Genomic DNA, 19,517 nt, shown 5'->3' on the forward strand with positions numbered 1-19,517 from the left:
GTTAACAATAAAACACAGTAAACGGTAAAGTATAAAAAATTGCATACCTGAAAAGCAAACATGATAAAACATAATAACAATAAAACATTGCAGAATAGAATACAGTAAAAAAGAGCAGAACAATAGAGAGAGAATAGAGAGAGAGAGAACAATAAAACGACAACTATTTTTTTTTTTTAATTTTATATATTTTTTTGTTTTTTTGTTTTTTTTTTTTTTACACTTTTTTTTGTAACTGTAACTTTTGTAACTGTAACCGGTTCCAGGTTCGGGTCTCTCAAAATGCGATGGCATCTTGGGAGACCCTGTGAAAGTGTGCCTAGTCTGTGCAATGCTGTACCCTACGCTAATACTCAACCAGTGTATGGTAGCGTTCAAAACATTCACCAATACAAAGACCAGGATTGTCAGGACAGGAGGGACAATAATAGCGGGTGTCACGCCTATATCCACGCTTGCTGCAGACACAACATCTTTTTTGGGGGGTTCGTTGGGTAGGGGTACTCGGGAGGACATTAAGAAAATGCCTCTCATGCAGCCGACTGCATTTGGTTGGGGATGTGAATGGGGGAAGTACAGGTGCTGCAGAAGTGGTGGGTTCCCAATTAGGATTGGCGAATGCAGCAGGAAGGGCACTATGGGCACGACGGGCCTGTGTTTGTCTTCTTCTTGGTGGCAGCTGGACACTATTTGTGCTTGCCACCTCACCAGCTTGAACTGCACTTATGGGACAGGGTGTACTAGGCCGCTGGTGCTTGCCAGTTCACCAAAACGCTACCAAAAAAACTGTTAGCGATCGCAGGGATCAGGCCTGATTCTGCAAACGCTGCAGTTATGCGTTTAGTGTTTTGTAAGTGACAGTGATCGATCGATACTGCACTTGGGTGGGCTGGGCTGGGCTGGGCCGGGCGGAGGGGCAAAGTGCAGGTGCTAGCAGGTATCTGGGCTGATCCCGCTAACACTGCGTTTTTGGGAACCCTAAACTGCTGGGGACACTAGTATAGATCTGATCGGATCAGATATTGATCCGTTCAGATACTATACCACTAAGGGAGGTGTACGGTGCGTGCGTGGGTGTTAGCGCTACTGGCACTAACCTGACGAGTTAGTGGGCGTGGGGGGCGTGGCCCAGCGAAGGATAAACACCACGTACTAGTGACAGGAGGAAGCGAGCTCTGCGGTTTACCTATTGGGGGAGACGGTGGGTCCATCTGACAGACAGGCGAGGAGAGGGTGAGAGAGTCTTCTTAGACGCCAGCTGTGGCAGGGTCCGCCGTGACCGCATACCCCCTAGGAGGTTTATCCAAGCTGCTGTGTTGGTATTGCATTATACAAATTGCTGTGGAATTTGCTATGCTTTTATATTGTTTACACAATGTGAGTGGAACTTTTGGAGTGTGATTTGGAGTGTTTATTATTAAAATTGTTACGGTATCACACTATTGGGAGTCTTTTTTCATTTACATATGGAACGAACCTCTGGATGGAATGTGTTTTAACCTTTACCAGTAGCCCTAAACATCTATGCTTTATAGCCTCATACGAAAGTGGAGACAGAAGGAGCTGGGGAGTGGCTGTCCACTGGGAGAGGGGTCACTGAACACGCAGGTGTGGTGGAAGGACTAGGTAGAAGATAATTACACTCCAGGAATACAAAAGGACTTGCTGTGGCACATTTGATGTGTTTTTCTGATCACGATCACGGACATCTTGCACATATGTGTGGATTTTCCACGGAGTTATAGTCACATAGTTATTGTGTGTCACACAAAGACTGTTATTAATTTTGATGTACTCATTGTATAGGAATTGATATAATTTGGAGCAGTATTGGCACGGAGTCACTTTATGTACTGTTTTTTTTGGTGTTTTATATTCATTTGGTTCATTAATATTATTTCATTATTATATACACTTATATATATTTTTATATATTTTTTATGTATACACCTATAAAGGGGTGTTCACTAGATTAGATTATTCACTGTAAGAGGTGGGAGTATTTTTGGGGATAGCGCCACAATTTAATTCTTCACGTGGGGTGCAGTGCACTATTTTCACGTCACAGATTTAAATAAATATTTTCTGTTCATGCTATATGCACCAAGTGGCAGCTATAGTTAGAATATACCAACCGGTGATAACTATCATCAAGGTTGACTTTCCGAGGCGCAGTGGTGGTCAACTAAGTATATGGTGGATATTATACCTAGGAGTACTGTTTATTAACTAACCTGACGCTGCCTGGGTCTGGTGCTTGCCAGTTCACCGAACGGCTCCAAAAAAACTGTTAGCGATTGCAGGGATCAGGCCTGACTCTGCGAACACTGCAGTTATGCGTTTAGTGTTTTGTAAGTGACAGTGATCGATCGATACTGCACTTGGGTGGGCTGGGCTGGGCTGGGCCGGGCGGAGGGGCAAAACGCAGGTGCTAACAGGTATCTGGGCTGATCCCGCTAACACTGCGTTTTTGGGAACCCTAAACTGCTGGGGACGCTAGTATAGATCTGATCAGATCAGATATTGATCCGTTCAGATACTATACCACTAAGGCCCCTTTCATACTGGGGCGGTTTGCAGGTGTTATTGCGCTAAAAATAGCGCCTGCAAACCGACCTAAAATTGCCGCTGCTGTTTCTCCAGTGTGAAAGCCCGAGGGCTTTCACACTGAAGTGGTGTGCTGGCAGGAGAGAAAAGAACTCCTGCAAACAGCATCTTTGGAGCGGTGTATTCACCGTTCCTAAACCGCTCCTGCCCATTGAAATTAATGGGGCAGTGCGGCTATACCGCGGCTGTAGCAGCACTATGTGAGCGGTTTTAACCCTTTTTTGGCCGCCAGCGGGGGTTAAAACCGCACCGCTAGCAGCCGAATACCGCTGCAAAAACTACGGTAAAGCGGCGCTAAAAATGGCGCCGTTTTACCGCCGACGCCCCCACCGCCCCAGTGTGAAAGGGGCCTAAGGGAGGTGTATGCTGCGTGCGTAGGTGTTAGCGCTGCTGGCGCTAATCTGACGCTGCCTGGGGTGACGCAGACCCTATCTGACCCTAAAACCTAAGTTATATCACCGCCGGGCGATCAGGGGGCTAAACCTTTATTTGGTAATAAACGGCGGGTGCCCTGACACTATAAAAAATAAACGAACTAACCAGCGTCACCCATAACAGTTATACGGTGATCAGTGGTGAAAGGGTTAACTAGGGGGCAATCAAGGGGTTAAAACCTTTATTATGTAGTATATGGGGGTCCCTGATGCTATAAAACGCTGACGGCGAACCTAAATATTTACCTCCCAAACTAGTGTCACCTGTGACACTAATACAGCGATCAGAAAAATGATCGCTTAGTGACACTGGCGACGGGGGGTGATCAAGGGGTTAAAACTTTATTAGGGGGGGTTAGGGGGGTATCCTACACCTAAAGGGGGCTACCACTAACAGCCCTACCACTTCTAACTGTCACAAACTGACATCAATGCAGTAATCAGAAAAAAAAACAAAAAAAACTGCTTGGTGTCACTGTGACGGGGGGGGGGGGGGGGGGGTGATAAGTGTGCCTGGTGTGTTCTACTGTGTGTGTGTGTTGTGCACTCACTCGGATGTCTTCTCTCCTCGGCGCCGGAATGGAAAATACCGATCCGAGGAGAGATGACATCACTTCCTCTGCTGCTGTTTACTATACAGCAGCAGAGGAAGGATTTCATTGGCTGGGAGCGATCGTGAGGGGGGGGGCCACGAATGGATGGCCTCCCCCTCACCTCTGATCACTCCCGGACAGAAGTCGACCGCCTCGGGCAACAGGGGGGTCCGATCAGACCCTCCGCCCACGGGAGGCAGATCACGTACCAGGTACGTGATTTTGCCTGCCTGTCCCATTCTGCCGCAGTATATCTGCGTGAGGTGGTCGGCAAGTGGTTAAAGCGCCCCCATCCCTCTGTGCTTGCGTGCAAAAGCAAACGCATACATAAGCTGTGAATACATATGTAAACGGTGTTCACACCAAATGTGAGGTATTGCTGTGAACGTTAGAGTGAGAGCAATAATTCCAACACTAGACCTCCTCTGTAATTCTAAACAGGTAACCTGTAAAGGCGTTTAAAACGTTGCCTATAGAGAGTTTTAAGTATTGTAGTTTGTCGCCATTCCATGAGCATGACATGTTATGTATCTATTTACTCGGCGCAACACCATCTTTCACATTTTACAAAAAAAATGGGGTATGTTGTTTTTTTATTTTTTGTCATTCTTTAAAATGAATTTTTTTTTCCAAAAAATTAAGTTTGAAAAACTGCTGCACAAATACCGTGTTACATAAAAAATTGCAACAACTGCCATTTTATTCCTGTCGCGGCTGGAAAAAAAATGTATACAATGTTTGGGGGTTCAAAGTAATTTTTTAGCAAAAAATACTTATTTCAGCTTGTAACATATGGAGAGTTTTAAGTACTGTAGTTTGTCGCCAAAAAAAAAGCCTGGTCGGCATGTGGTTGATAAAGAAGGTGATCAGAAGAGAAGTAGTGAACACCTACAACCCTCAGGCTCTCTATAAGGAAGCAAAGCCCTACAGCCTCGTACAATGAAGTCAGTGTAAAACCCCGGGCTTCCTCTATCTGTACTTTCAGCTTCTACACGCCGTGTCATCTGCCCTACACCCTTGACCCTTGACCCTTGTCCCTTGTCTGCTTCCACGCGTAGCGCACGGCGGATGATGTCACCTCGCCTGTCTCAGAAGTCAGCTGATGGCGAGGAAAGGCGGGCCTGATGACGGAGGCGGGGCCGTACGCCCTATAAATGAGTGAACAGCCCTTCCCATTGTTATTCGGTCTCTGTTGAGTTTGTGGTGTTCTGTGAAGTGCTGTGTGTCGTTGTGGTACGTATACGGTCTGTTTTGTTCTGCACTCCCACTGTAGTGGTTTCTGGTGTACACACGGCCTCTTGGCTGAGCTCTCTATGGTTGTTGTGAGCTCCTTTTCGGTGTTAATGTTTGTTTTCTCCTCTTTAGATTCTACATTATGGCTGAAGTAGTGGAGCAGCAACAAGAGCAGCAGGTAATTCCAGGAGCTGCCATAGGGCCTGCTTCCCCTTCTAATCTAATGACCTGATCTACATCACTGTGCTGATTTTTTTTTTTTTTTTTTTATCAATGCCTCTTTTTATGACCCAAGGAGGATTTCCCAGTCTTAGTCTGGCATTGCTAGGATTCCAGGGAGCATGGCAGTCAGCTGATGCTGCTTTTCTTTCCTACAGACAGTCTGAGGTGTCAGGAGGATGTGTGTGTTGTATGGGTGGTGTGGGCACCCCCCCTCCTCTTGTTTTTGATGTGATCTGTTCCCAGGTGGGCATAGATTACTGTTGTAACTAGAAACGGTAATCTCATCACATTGGAACACTGTCATTTACAGATTAAAGAAACTTTTTGTTCTTAAAGTGGAGTTCCACCCAAAAATGGAACTTCTGCTATCTGAATTCTCCCCCCTTCGGTTGTCACATTTGGCACCTTTTTTCAGGGGGAGCAGATTCCTGTTTAACACAGCGATCTATGCCATGTCTGTCTTTTCCTTACCCCCCTGGGAAACGCAGGGACCACTTAGAACGTGCATGTTGTGCGCTAGAGAACCGGGCTGTGGAGCCGCCAAGCTTCACTTTCTGATTCCCATACTGAAGATGGCAGTGCCTCCACCCAGGTGACGGGTTGGCTTTGGGTGAGGACATCGTTGGCGCCCTGGTCAGGTAAGTGTCCTTGTATTAAAAGTCAGCAGCTGCAGTATTTGTAGCTGCTGACTTTATTTAACTCCACTTTTAAGGCTAGGTTCACCCTGGTGCAATGTGGGAATCGCTGCGATTTTTTTTTTTTTTTTCCTGTGCGGGTTCCTGCTCTGCATCCAGAATGACGAACAGTTTACTGTTCTGCTGTGGGTGTTCATATAAAGTTAATGAGACCCCCCCCCCCCCCCCCCCAAAAAAAAGTTTGTAGAACAGTTCATACTATGGAATCTGATCTCATGGGTCTGAACACCCATGTGATCCAATTCCAGTGCAGACCAAAAAAGTCACACCAAAATGGTGCAGGAATGCAATTTTTAGCTATACAAACTGCATGGCTGAATTTGCGTTGCACAAACATTGCATGTGATGTGAACAGGAATGGGGTGTGACTCACATGTAATGTCTGCAATTGCTTAAGTGTAATCCCAGCCTAAAATGTAATGCATCCCGTTTGATATTTCCTTCCTGTCCTATAGTCAAAACGGGGGTGGGGAAATCGCTGCATATTAAGGGATTCCGGGGGGGCGGGGGTGCAGGTCACCAGAACTAGTGCCCCATTGCAAAATTTCCCTGTGGGGACAACCCTAACTTGGCTTTTTTTTTTTTTTTTTTTTTACATTTAGGTTCCATGCACACTTGCTATTTTTGAGCTTATAAAAGCACGCTAGAAAAAATGCAGGTTGAAAACTGCTGATTGTATTTTGTGCCAGCTTCCCATAGTGTCTTTGGAGCATTAGCATTTTTACAGTACGTGAATAAAAAGCTGTTGAGTATTTTAGCTCCAATCCCCTCCTTCCCCTTTCAGTGGGAGGAATTTCCCTATAAACAGTGATGGAAAGAATTGCATGATGTATGGGCTGCTCATACAACTTAAATTTCCTTTTTAGATTTACCTTTACACTTTTTTTTTTTTTTTGTGTGTGCTTGAGTCTGTAGCTGGCCATACAATCTGATTGTAGTCTGTGAGAAATCTAAAGCTATTGGCTAGATGGGTGTCTGAACAGCGCACATTACTTGGTCAGTACAGAGTGGGTAGAGTTAACACTGGGTTTTATTGGCTATTGCATTTTTTTAAAATGTGTGGTTGCACATTATCACTTATGTAACTGCTGCTGTTAGATTAGAAAAATGTATTGCTGTAGTTGAAAGCGACTAAATCTAAAACTATACTTATGTTGTAGCTTACAATTGCTGGCTTTATTAATTTCCTTTAAGCTTTCTTCTTTGAGCTTTTGGGATATGGATGTTAATTTTTCAGAGTTGGGCTTGAAAGCAAATGTGCGTTGACTGCATAGGTTTATTTTGCCTTTTCTGCTTCTCTTTCAGGGTCGGTTCACACATGGGCAACACGACTTTAGCGCGACTTTGTACCGCGACTTCAACGCGGCTTCAGCGCGATTTTAGCGCGACTTCGGCAAATTACGAGGCGACTTGAAGTCGCCTCCATGACAGGCGACTTCGCCTGTGGCCAATCACCTCTCTGGGAGGGGGGAGGGAGGGGTTTTCTCTGCAAAGTCGCTTGAGAGATCCGACTTGCAGGCGACTTACATTGAGTTGAATGGGTACAAGTCGCCTACAAGTCGGATAGAAGTAGTACAGGAACCTTTTCTGAAGTCGGAGCGACTTCAGTAGTGTCAATTAAGACGCTCCCATTGCCTACCATGATAATCTAAATGCAAAGCGACTTGGGGCGACTTGAGGGCGTACAAGTCGGATCCCAAGTCGCCCCAGTGTGAACCGACCCTCAAGGTTTTAAAAGTACAGGAAAAATGTTTTGCCAGAAATACACTTGGCAAAGCAGTGACCTGGCAACACTATTCCAAATGCCTGGAAGCATGCTGATGTATAACCCTTTGCTTTCTTCAACAGAATGTCGTGGTTAGGTTTATTAACCTTCCCTTGGTGAGCTCAACCTATGATATAGTGTCTTCTGTTTATGTGAACACTAAAGATGCCCATCCTTACCTGAAATCAGTTTGCGGCGTGGCAGAGAAGAGTGCAAAGACCATTACTACAGTGGCTGTTAATGGTGCTATGCCAATAATACATAAACTGGAACCTCAGAGTATGTGAATTTCTTGTTTTTTTTTTTTTTTTTTATGTAGCAATTTTAGTTTTATAACAAGTTTCCTTTTGAGCACTGTATGCTGCTGACTAACCCTTTTGAAACGCAAGCTCCCTTATGGACATTGCTCTTATGGCTTAAGTTCAGACTGGGAACAAATGTGATGAAGCAATTAACTGAGTACTGGCATGTAAGACTTAGAAGTTAAGGGCCTTTGCACAGTTCCTTATTTTTTTCCCCTTGGATAAACATGGCTAACGTCAACGACACATTTGTTTTCTGTGTCTTGTAACAGAGTGCTGTGATATTATGCAACATATTTTAGTTGCACCTTTCTGGATGGCCCTGCACAGCAAGTGTTCTGTATGGTGTGTGGGTTTGGGTTTAATTTTTTTTTTTTTTTTTGCACTTATGGCTGCTGCCTGCACACTATAAGCTCAGGGCTGGTGCTACCACTAGGCAGCTGCCTAGGGCGCACTGCTGCTTGATTCCCTCCGTGGCTGCAGCATGTAACTAACTCTGTCTCGGGCAGCTGCTCTGTCTAACATCTAGTGTAATTAGAGGTGCAGCGCTAGAGGAAGTGGAGCTGATGCTTCCTGTATAGCTTCGCCTCCTGTCACATGGGCAGGGCAAAATGAGCTTTTGCCTAGGGTTTCAAAAATCCTTGCACCAGCCCTGACTAAGCTTATACAGTTTAGTGTGCAGGCCAATCTGAACAGCCTGTAAACTGGAAGTTTACCCATAACTTGATAAAATGTTGTTTAGCAAGGAACATACGTTTCCACATTAGTAATTGTGCTGTAAATTGCCTCCAGCATTGTTTCTGCTTGCGGGAGGCTGCCATTTTGCTGAAGCCCAGAGCCCCTGAACGGTAGTAAATATTTAGGCTGTCAGCAGATCGGCCTCTACAAAGTAAGCACAGTTCTAACAATGGAGTGCAACTGAGCATGTGCAGAGCAGGCTTAGACAGTACAGTACTGTATTTTAAACAGGGACTTATTTTTAAATGTTTTGCATAGCTATACCTACAAAAGGGGTCAGCCTAAAGTGATCAAGCAGGACAAAAAATTCATTTTAAGCTGGCAACTGCCTAGCAAGTCAGCAATGGCAACTTTGTATCTCAGTATTTTCCTTTAATTAGTTGAACAGCATGTTTTGTTGCAACAAACCACACTGTTTCCTTACATGCTTGTAGTGCTAGGGAGCCTTGAAAGCAAAAACATTTGGTATATTTTGGCATCAACACTAATGGAGCTTATATTAAAGTGGAGGGCCACCCTAAAATAAAAAATGGCATGAAAAATCTTAAATATAAAAAAAAAAAAAAAAAAAATTTGAAGAGAAATAAAATTTTTAAACTTACCTGAACCCTTGTTGCTAGGCAGTCTTCCTAATCTGCCTCTTCATACTCTGTGGCGTGTCCTGCGCCTTGGTGAGCGACCCTGTTGCCTTCTGGGAACTGTGTTCCCAGAAAACCACGGGGCCATTCAGAGCGCCATGCGTGCGCAGTAGGAAACTGGCAGTGAAGCCGCAAGGCTCCACTGCCTGTTGCCCTTAGTTAGGATGGTGGTGGCGGCCGACATCGCGGGCACCCAGTGTACTTATTTAAAGTCAGCAGCTACAGTGTTTGTAGCTGCTGACTTTTTTTTTTATTTTTCTGACCAGAATCCCGCTTTAAGCATGATCACGCTTCCAATTTGTCAGAATGAAGAATTTTCTGTAGCTGTAAATTTTGCAGAGCGAGTAAGCTTGGTTTCATGGCAACTTGGATAGAAAGTAGGTGACATGTCATAGCTATAGCTGTTGCTCAGTATTTCACCTTCACTCTGAACTTTGCTGCAGGGCTGTGTAATCCTTTGATACTGGTTGTGTCAGACTAAAATATTTTTTTTTTCCCCATCTTTTAGTTGCCATGGCAAACAGCCTTGCTTGTTTTGGACTTGATAAGATTGAAGAGAGGCTGCCTATTTTGTATCAGCCTAGTGACAAAGTAAGTTGCCTTTACTTGACCGATTTACCCAACATGCGTTTTTTTTTTTTTTTTTTTTTTTTTTTTTTTTTTTCTTATCCCCTCATGTAAAGCTCTTGGTTATTTCTCACCTATGTGAGACTGTCTTGGTGTCTCTAAGTCTTACAACTCCAGGAAGCAGTTTTCCTGCCAGATGCATGTGTAATGATAGATTTCATGCAGGTCTTTAGGACCTGATGGAGACCTGTGGCTTATTGGCATACATGCAGCTGATGCTTCAGGTATCAAAGTCCCATACACTGATACTGGATGTGCCACAGGTCTCTGTTGGGTCCTGAAGATCTGGCATAGGCCTTTAACACCTTTTTTCATGTATGTACTTTGTGCCTTGCAAACATGAAAGCAGAGCATCTTTCCTATGTGAGGGAAATCCTTAGTTGTTACAGCTAGTGTTGAATAGGAAAAATTCACCTCTGTTCCTATGACCACACCAGGCTTTGGAATTTGGAATTATGTTTGCAAGCTACAGCATGATGTAAAGCAACTCTAGTCTTCCTAGCCTCTGACAGTTTTTAAATGCAGTATTGGCATCTGCCTGCTCTAGCCAGTACTCAATGAACTTTGCCCACTGTAACACCTGTGGAACAACTCTACCTTTTTATAAAAAGTCAAACTTACTTTTTTTTTTTCTTTTTTTCCCTCTTAGATTATTGCTAACGCCTCTGAGGCTGTTGTTGGTGCTAAAGATGCTGTGATTAATGGCATAACAGGAGTAGTTGATAAGACCAGGGGGGCTGTGTTTGGCAGTGTGGAGATGACCAAGGCTGTTGTGAATGGAAGTATTAACACTGTGCTTGGGAGTAATGCAGTGCGCAAGATGAGCAGTGGTGTTGATAATGCACTTACGAAGTCCGAGACTCTTCTGGAACAATATCTCCCGCCAACTGATGAGGAGCTAGGTAAGTGCTAAGATTTAAAAGTTATTGCTGGGAACAAATCCTGACAAATTTACCCTGTGACTTGAAAGCTTAATTTTACAATCTTAAACCAGAATCAAAGCAGTTTACTGGACTCGTATTGTAAAAGTAGGCATTACAAATGGATGGACAGGAGTCAAAAACAAGACAACTTTTGCAACTCTGAACTTCAGAGTTGGTCCTAAAGTGAATTAATTGGAACTGCACCTCCAACATCTTTGTAGTGCAGAGGTCACACAAATAAAATTGAATCCCTGCATGGTCTAAAGCAAAAACTTTTGGCTGGTTTTGGGCTAAAGTACTTTCTGATTTGCTTTGTCCAAATTTGACTATTTTGCAATCCAATGGGTTACAGAAATGGGGAACTGGCAAGGTACACTCTGAAAATGGCACAATTTTTGTCATTTTATTAATGGTAAAGCAACTAACTGCAGAGTGAATTGTAGTTGCTTACCAACAAACTTTTATTTTCTCTTTAGCAAAGGAGGCTGCAAAAACAGAGGGATTTGAGGTATCAACATTGAATGCAAGCTACTATGTTCGCTTGGGATCACTCTCTACAAAGGCCCGCAAACGTGCTTACCAACAGGCTTTGACAAAATTCAGAGATGTTAAATGCAGAAGCCAGGAGGCTATTTCTCAGCTGAATACCACTGTTGACCTGGTTAGTTCATTGTATCGTGCTTTTACGTGTGACTGTCATTATTGTATAACCTACTTCTAGGGCAGGGTTCCCTTTCATTGTCCCTGTGGCAGTGGTTATAGGTAAATGGGGACAGATCACAAAACCTTTCCTTTGCTCTATTCCAAACTAAAGGGTATTTTAGCCAGCTGTACAGAATTTCCCCAAATGCTACAGACCTTCAGTTATGCAAGCTCAAACTTTCACAGGGGGTGTATGTTTAAAAAGGCCTGGTGATTGGTTATTTTGGCACTAGGTGCTGAATTGGGAGGTAGTCTTGGCGCCCCATCCAGAGATGGAAAGTAGTTCTTGTTTCCAACAGCAGCTTGTCAGCCTGGGCACAAAAGCCCTATTACTGTTTAGCTGGCTACTTGCCATGTAGCAAATGGTGGCTGTTAATTAATGCTACAGATGCTCTTATGTTGTACATTATTTTTTTTAATACCCGTCCCCCCTAACATATAGATTTTGTCTTTAAGATTGAGTTTGCCAGAAAGAACATGAATGATGCCAATCAAAAAGTACATGATGCACAGGGAAAGCTGTACAATAAATGGGTAGCATGGACAAAAAGCACAGAACAGAATCCTTGTGGAGACTCTGAAAGCACTGAAGTGAGTATCATTCCAGTACTTGAGTAAGAATTTGGCCATGGGTTAGAATGCATTATTAACTTATTCTTCTATCCATAGCAAATTGAATCCCGCACTCTGACCATCGCACGGAATCTGACCCATCAACTGCAAACTACATGTCTTTCCCTGGTGTCCAGTGTCAAAGGCCTTCCACTAAACATCCAGAACAAAGCTCAGAATGTTAGTGCCATGGCTGCAGAAGTGTACCAGAGTTTTCTCTCTGCCTCCTCTTTCAAAGATCTCTCAGACAGCTTGATAAATACCAGCAGAGAGAAGTTCACAAATATGAAGGATTCCATGGATGATGTGATGGACTTTTTGGTTAACAACACTCCTCTAAACTGGCTGGTAGGTCCCTTTTACTCATTGGCTGGTCCACATGGGGAGCAAGAAGCTGATGGGGCAGACACAACCAGCAAAGCAGAATGAGCTTGCTTCTATTTCAGGAGTCACTCTGCACTTTTTTTTTTTTTTTTTTTTTTCCCCACCAAAGTAGTTTTGAACTGACTTGCCACATTTGTGCCTTCATCTGAGGCATTCTAGCTCTGCATGTCATTACTTTGTGGTCTTGTGTCTTAACCTTGGCCAATGCATGCTACCTTGAGCTCTAGTACACTGAAAAACCTGTATTTTCAGCCCATTCGCTGTATATATTGTCACTCTGTTCACTTTTATATCAATAAATATTTTGCTTTACTTGCTGTTGTCAGTGGTGAAACTTTCCTCTTGCCCATGCTGGAAGCCATGTGCTGCAAAATTTCCTGCAATGTACTAGACCACAATGGCTATGTGGAATTCTAGTATGTCTATCTCAACTTTTTTTTTTTTTTTTTTTTTTTCTCCAAACCAGATTGCATCACATACCTTGTATGCACACTAAAATTCTAGTGTAGGAAGCTACTTGCATAAAGGTGATATGTTATCAATGCCCCCCTCATTGGCTTTGTGATAAGCCCTGTTGCTCCTTAATTTTTCATTAAAAAAAAATGGCTCAACCCAGGAAAGATGAAGGATACAAATGTTACCTGGCTATTAATGTGTACTGGTATACAGACTAAAGAATGTTGGTCCCGTTGCTGACCTCTGGGGAAAAAGTTGGGTTTCCTTGTCCCTTGCTCAATGCCTTCTGAATGTCTGGCCTATCACACATGGTTATTAGAGGTCAGAAACTTCTTGAGATAGAACCAAGTCTCTTGCTGACAACATAATATTGGTAACTTGTGCAATAGTATACAAATGTAGGTGGAGTGACAGACAAATGTGGTACTCATTTAGGATTCATGTACATTACAGCAATCAGCTAGTTTTAGTGGTGTTTTTCAGCTGCTAGCACGGCATTTCTAACCCCTGCTAGGGGTTGATAGCACCACAGCCCTTTCTAGGTGCTTCGGCAGCGGTGTCCATTCATTTCAATGGGCAGAGGTGTTTAGAGCAGTGTATGCACTGCCTCATAGATACTGCTTGCAGGACTTAACATCCTGCAAAAGCACTTGGGCTTTGTCACGAGTGACAGTGGTGCTTTACAGGTGTGGTTGGGGGGGGCTAAAATGCCTGTAAAGAAGCACCTCAGTGTGAAAGTAGCCTTAGACTCGATAGACTAGTTTTTCAAATTCAAGCAGTTTTGAAGTCTGTTTTTGCAAGCTGATGGTAAGGAGAATGGGGGGGCGGTGGGTGGCACAATTTAAAATTACTTTGGTTTGCCATAGTGCTGTAAATGCCTAATAGAGTTTCTGCACTTGGGTTTTTGTGTCCACTCCCTGCTAACTAGCTTCAGTGGCTAGTATATTGGGCGGGGGGTCCCTTATCACTCACTGCTTGAATAGACTTAATTTGGAATAACCCCCATTCTAATGACTGGTGTATGTTAATGTGCAAATCTGGTAGTAGTCCAGTTTCAATAACACAATTTCCTTGATACAGGTTAAAATGGTTCACAACATTGTCTTGGAACTTTTCAATATTTAGGACTGAGCCTGCCTCTGCCTGAAATGATGCTACTTTGAAAAGGCAGACATTAAGCCCCCGTTCACACCTGAGCGTATCAATTTTTCAGGTGTTTTTTGTGCTTTGGCCTTATCAGCCAATAGGAAAATGATCATCTGTATGTGTAGAGGTCGACCGATATGGGTTTTTCTCTGGCCGATGCTGATATATAATCGCGATGGCTTGTGTGTGTGTGTGTTTTAAACAAAACAAACCTCCAATCAGTTCACTTGTATGTAGCATTTAGATTAAAATTATCTTAAATATTAAATACACAAATGGGTAATCAACTTTTGGATGAAAAAAAGAGCTAACTTTACTGCTTAGGTTTTTTTATTGTATTTTTCAAAAAATATTGCGCTTGAAAGACCACTGCGCAGATACCGTGTGACATAAAATATTGCAACAACTGCTTTTATTCCCTAGGGTCTCTGCTAAAAAAATATAATGTTTGGGGGTTCTAAGTGATTTTCTAGCAGAAAATACAGGATTTTTACTTGTAAGCAACAAATGTCAGAAAAGATTTAGTCTTTAAATGGTTAAAGTGAGAGCTTCTACACACGGCATTAAGGGTCCTTTCACACTAATAGCGCCTGCAAACCGACCCGAAACAGCTGCTGCTTTAATTCTGGAGCGATGCACTGGCAGGACGGTAAAAGTCCTGCCAGCAGCATCTTTGGAGCGGAGTGTATACCGCTCCTGCCCATTGAAATCAATGGGACAGCTCAGCTATACTGCCAGCAAAGCGCCTCTGCAGAGGCGCTTTGTGGTGGTTTTAGCCCTTTCTCGGCCGCTAGCAGGGGGGTAAAACTGCCCAGCTAGCGGCTACATACCGACAGTAAAGCGCCGCTTACAATAGCGGTGCTTTACCGCCGACAACGCCCCCGCCCCAGTGTGAAAGGGCTCTTGGTTCATTCAAAAGTGTAAAACATTGTATCACTTCAGGTTCTTATCAGATTTGGCAGGCTGCCCAGAGGAGGAGAGAAGTGCTTTCCCAGATTTCAGGCAACTTGTATTGACTTCTATTACAGAAGCCACTTGCAAGTCCGCTGATATTGGCCTTTTTCTTTATCAGTACAATCGGCTAATGCCGATTAAACGCCAAATGCCAGCCGATTTATCGGTCGACTTGTGTGTTTGTGTGTTCCTGGGTGAAAAACGCCTAAATCTGCCCAATTCTAGCGTCAAAGGTCCAATACCTGTTTGAGCTTCAGGTGACTTTGAGTTCGTTCTCCCCCCCCCCACCCCCCCCCCCCCCCCGAAGCTTTTTGTAGCTTCAAGTTTCAAAATGCTCAGGTGTGGGGCCTTAAAGACTACTTGAGCACTACTGTGGCCAAACTACACCTACTGTTGGTATCTTCATCATGGAGATTTCCAAAAACTGGTGCATTTGTCCATGGTAGCCAATCAGCTTGTTCATTTAAAGCAGGGGTCTCAAACTGGTGGCCCTCCAGCTGTTGCAAAACTACAAGTCCCATGAGGCATTGCAAGGCTGACAGTTACAAGCATGACTCCCACAGGCAGAGGCATGATGGGACTTGTAGTTTCGCAACAGCTGGAAGGCCACCAGTTTGAGACCCCTGATTTAAAGTGTTACTAAACCCACAACAGTAAAATCAGTCTGTATATGCAGTAAAACATACTTGTTATAATTGCTGTGGAACCTATGGGGTTAATTCTGCACCTTGTGTAAAGGTAGTTTGATCCTGTCTACTCTGACCCTCTCCCTTCTGGAGTCCCCAATCCATCTCCTGATAGTACAGAGCCTTTGGAGTCAATCTGCACGTGTATTGCTAGTTTTTTTTTTTCTGGAAGGGTGTGATGCATGTGATTCGCACAAGGTCAATTGGCACTGTCCAGACAGTCAGGGTACCTGCAGCCTTGTAGGACAATCAGTGTAGAATAAACTCCTATCAGTGTCCAGTTAAAGCTTGTAGGAGAAGTCTCAATACTTCTATATACTCCTGAGAGGGTATTAAGCAGTTAATTTCCTAAAATTGCATGTCTGTGTACAGGGAGAGATCAGATAAAGTGAGCGCAGGGTCCTGGGTTTAGTAACTTTAAGTACTTGAAACCTGGAAGCTGCTTGGTTTCTTTGCAGTGCTACACCAGATTTTGCACTTTCCTGTCTTTTATATCCACCAATGTTTACTGGTATGTTGGATGGTTGCATCTCCCTGGTGTGGGCTGCTGAATCAATAGTGCCTCTGCAGCTCCTAAGGGGTTGCTTGAGATGAAGCAACCAAATGGGAGAGATGCAGACATAACATTTGGAAGTATGGGATATTGCATGCAAGAGAAATATTAATCATTGGTATAGTATAGAGGCCTTTTTAAACTGTTGCATTTATGCACAACATGCTGATGTGGCATTAATTTGCACCTCCACAATATAAATTGCCACACTACTGTGCTGCATTACAAAAAAATTGGCAGTTTGGTGTGGGGCATACCATGCAAATTGGTCTATGCCTTTTGAATGGAGCAGTTATCGGTCTGACTTTTAACTACTGTCTAAGTTGTTTGTTTGGTTTTTTTTTTTTTTTTTTTTTTTTTTTTTTTTTTTTTTTAGAACTTTGCATATTGTGCAGCACAGAAGCTACTGGGTCCCCCCACCACTATACTGCTCTTAATAGAGTAAGATGGGGGGGGATGTGTGGTGGTGAAACCCCCCCCCCCCCCCCCCAATAGTTTGTTCAATTTACAAAACAAAATTTTACTTGTTGTAGCATTTGACCCAACACACAATCTTTCCTATTGGTGCTACACCCAGGGTGTAAAGATGGGGTTGGGGAGGGACTTGTGCAAGGCAACAAAGATGCAGCTGTGACCATTTGTATCTTGTATGCTTTTCTACAATAAATGTATAATGTGTTTAATGAGGCTTTTTCCTTTTGTAAAGCATGTTACAGTGCTTGTGCTATGTAACTTGGGCCCCCCCATATAGCAAAAAACCTGGCTCATCCTGCCTGGTTATGCCCTCCCCCTGTAAACTAACTATATCATACCAGGGTCAGTTTGCTCCATCATTCTGCTGCTCTGTCCTTCTCTGCCTGTCAGTGCCTGCCTCCCCCCCCCCCCCCCCCTCAGTGCTGAAATTACTATTTTTTTTCATATAATCCTCTGTGTCCTAATGAGTGCTCCTGTCTGTTGGGGGGGGGGGGGGAATCTTGGCCCCACCCACTGCAGGTGGCAGATCGGTAGAGGAGAGAGCTGGCCGGTATATGAAGTAATCAAAGTGGGTTAACCATTTTAACATGCTCCTGCATGCCTGTTTCCCTCTTCCCTTTGACAGAGGGTAGAGTTTCTTCTCCCTGTACCCGCTGCCACATCTGACAATGGTAGGGCTCCACCGATATTTTCCCATTCACAGATTTTTATGAATGACAAGGCTAATGCCCATCTGCCACTATTGCAGATGAGTTTGTTCTTAATGGACTGCAAGGGCACTGGTAAGTGTCCTAGTAGTCCTCTAGCTTTCTAACGGCCCATGCAAAGGTAAAGCAAAGTGCTGGAAGACATCTCTACAGGAACCCAACATAGTACCCACATTCCTCAGCAGGTTCCAGTGCAAGAGGTAACAAATGAGCAAAATGTTGAGGATGTGCCCTAAATGCAGGAAACCATAAATGTAAGGTGGCATCAAAAAAAAAAATTTGCATACCTGCCAAAATGTAAAATTGGTTTGTGTGACTGCCAGGGATTTGGTTGGCAATATATTAAATCTATAAACTAAGACCTATTTTGTCTAATGATCTCTTATCTTACCAGGTACCTGACTTCACCATTTCTGACCTATCATCGGAAACTGAAGGTGACCCAGAAATGCTGGCAGTGGAAGAGGAAGAAGTGCAAGATTTTTCCCGCATAAATGGGCGTGTAATTAACAGGGAATAATGCAGACGTGTCCCCTAAAATGTTTACACTCCTATAAAAATACTACTTGCTTGACTTCAGCTTACCACTTAAATCATTTAGGTTTATCTAACCTAAAAAATACTGTTGTGGTACATGTAACCAGCTTTGCTCCAAACAGGAAGACTGCCTTGCTGCTGAATGTTTAGTGTAGGCTTTGAGACTAGAACATAAGCAATAGCATATAAATGCATTAAATATCTTGACATGGTTCATACGGAAATGTTACTCTACGTCCTAAACCACTTCTAGCATTGTAAAGCCTAGTTTTCAAGCTATATGTTCTACAGTCAGTTGCAGCTGTCATGTTGGCTAGTTATTTATAACTTGCTTGCTAGTCAGGAATTTGTTTTAAATTATGTCATATTTAAATGTGTGGGGTTTTTTCTTCCAGTTTCTATACACTGCAATTGCTTCTATTTGTGCACCTGTTACATGTTTAATAAAACAAAACATAAGCTACACTTTTTTTTTTTAGACTGACTACTACCGAGATTGGCATTGGGTGCAGATGTCAATTCATTGGGAATACTTTGACAAAATCTGCATTTTTATGAATGGGCTTTAGGATGAAATTATAAAGCCAGCCAATGATTTGGTATTTTTGGGGTACATCACATGCATGGCAGCATTGCCCATAAATGATGGGGGGGTGGGGGGCATTTTAATTAAAAAAAAAAAAAAAAAAAAGTGCTTAACCTACAATATAGCATACCTATGAAGGGTGGTCAGAAAACGTTCATGGAAATTTTTTTTTTTTTTTTTATGGCTTTTCAACAAAAAAAAGTTAGAGAATTATAAAATGGAAAACCAACTACACCATCCCTATTCACGTCCAACACATTCTGGGATATTGTTAGTATTACTAAACGCAACTTTTTTTTTTTTTTTTTTTTTTTATATAAGAACTTGTTATACTTGCCCGCCCCCACTTCTTCTGACAGCAGCAAGAGCCAATGGCTCCTTCTGCTCGAATGCAGTGTAAAGAGGAAGTAAAGGGGGGGGAGGGGGACACAGGTAAAACTGAAAATGTGTGGGTAATGCAAGCAATGTAAACTTTAAGTTAATTTTTTTTTTGTTTTTTTTTTGTTTAGTAACACTTTTTAAAGGGGTTGTAAAGGTTTGTGTTTTTCACCTTGATGCATCCTATGCATTAAGGTGAAATAAACGCATGGCAACGACTGCACCCAACCCCCCCCCGTTTACTTGAGCCCGTTCACCTGCTGTGTGCATCCTCTTCTCCACAGAGTCTGCCTGTTGATTAGGTAGCAGCGCAGCCATTGGCTTGCACATACAATGGGGCAGGACTGAGTCATACACTCTGTCTATGGACTCAGCGTGTATGACAGGGAGCGCGCCCGCAAGCTAACCCCCCTTGGGATAGAGCTTTCCGGTGGGGGGATCTCAGAACAGGAGGATTGGGGCCACTCTGTGCAAAATGAACTGCACAGTGGAGGAAAGTATAACGTGTATATTATTATTTTATTTTTTTAAATAACAAATGAACCCATACAACCCCTTTAAGGAA

General features: G+C 43.3%; 1 protein-coding gene across 1 annotated transcript; it reads left to right on the top strand.

Annotated features, from left to right (window-relative positions):
- Positions 1-4,725: 4,725 nt before the first annotated feature.
- On the top strand, positions 4,726-18,453 carry PLIN2 (perilipin 2). Its single transcript, XM_073636540.1, has 9 exons — positions 4,726-4,867; positions 5,000-5,045; positions 7,633-7,828; positions 9,736-9,818; positions 10,504-10,756; positions 11,254-11,438; positions 11,936-12,070; positions 12,149-12,439; positions 17,846-18,453. Exons 2-9 carry the CDS (start codon positions 5,010-5,012, stop codon positions 17,969-17,971), a joined length of 1,305 nt encoding a protein of 434 aa, XP_073492641.1. The 5' UTR covers positions 4,726-4,867; positions 5,000-5,009; the 3' UTR covers positions 17,972-18,453.
- Positions 18,454-19,517: the final 1,064 nt, after the last annotated feature.

The sequence above is a fragment of the Aquarana catesbeiana genome, linkage group LG01 (genome assembly GCF_042186555.1).
Source record: "Aquarana catesbeiana isolate 2022-GZ linkage group LG01, ASM4218655v1, whole genome shotgun sequence".
Taxonomy (NCBI): domain Eukaryota; kingdom Metazoa; phylum Chordata; class Amphibia; order Anura; family Ranidae; genus Aquarana; species Aquarana catesbeiana.

What these genes read in the sequence shown, in the direction of transcription:
- PLIN2 (XM_073636540.1), top strand. Translation starts at nt 5,010, where the DNA reads ATGGCTGAAGTAGTGGAGCAGCAACAAGAGCAGCAG. An exon ending in GCCAACTGATGAGGAGCTAG is followed by an intron (nt 10,757 to 11,253) that starts GTAAGTGCTAAG and finishes TTTTCTCTTTAG; the next exon opens with CAAAGGAGGCTGCAAAAACA. An exon ending in TGAATACCACTGTTGACCTG is followed by an intron (nt 11,439 to 11,935) that starts GTTAGTTCATTG and finishes TTTGTCTTTAAG; the next exon opens with ATTGAGTTTGCCAGAAAGAA.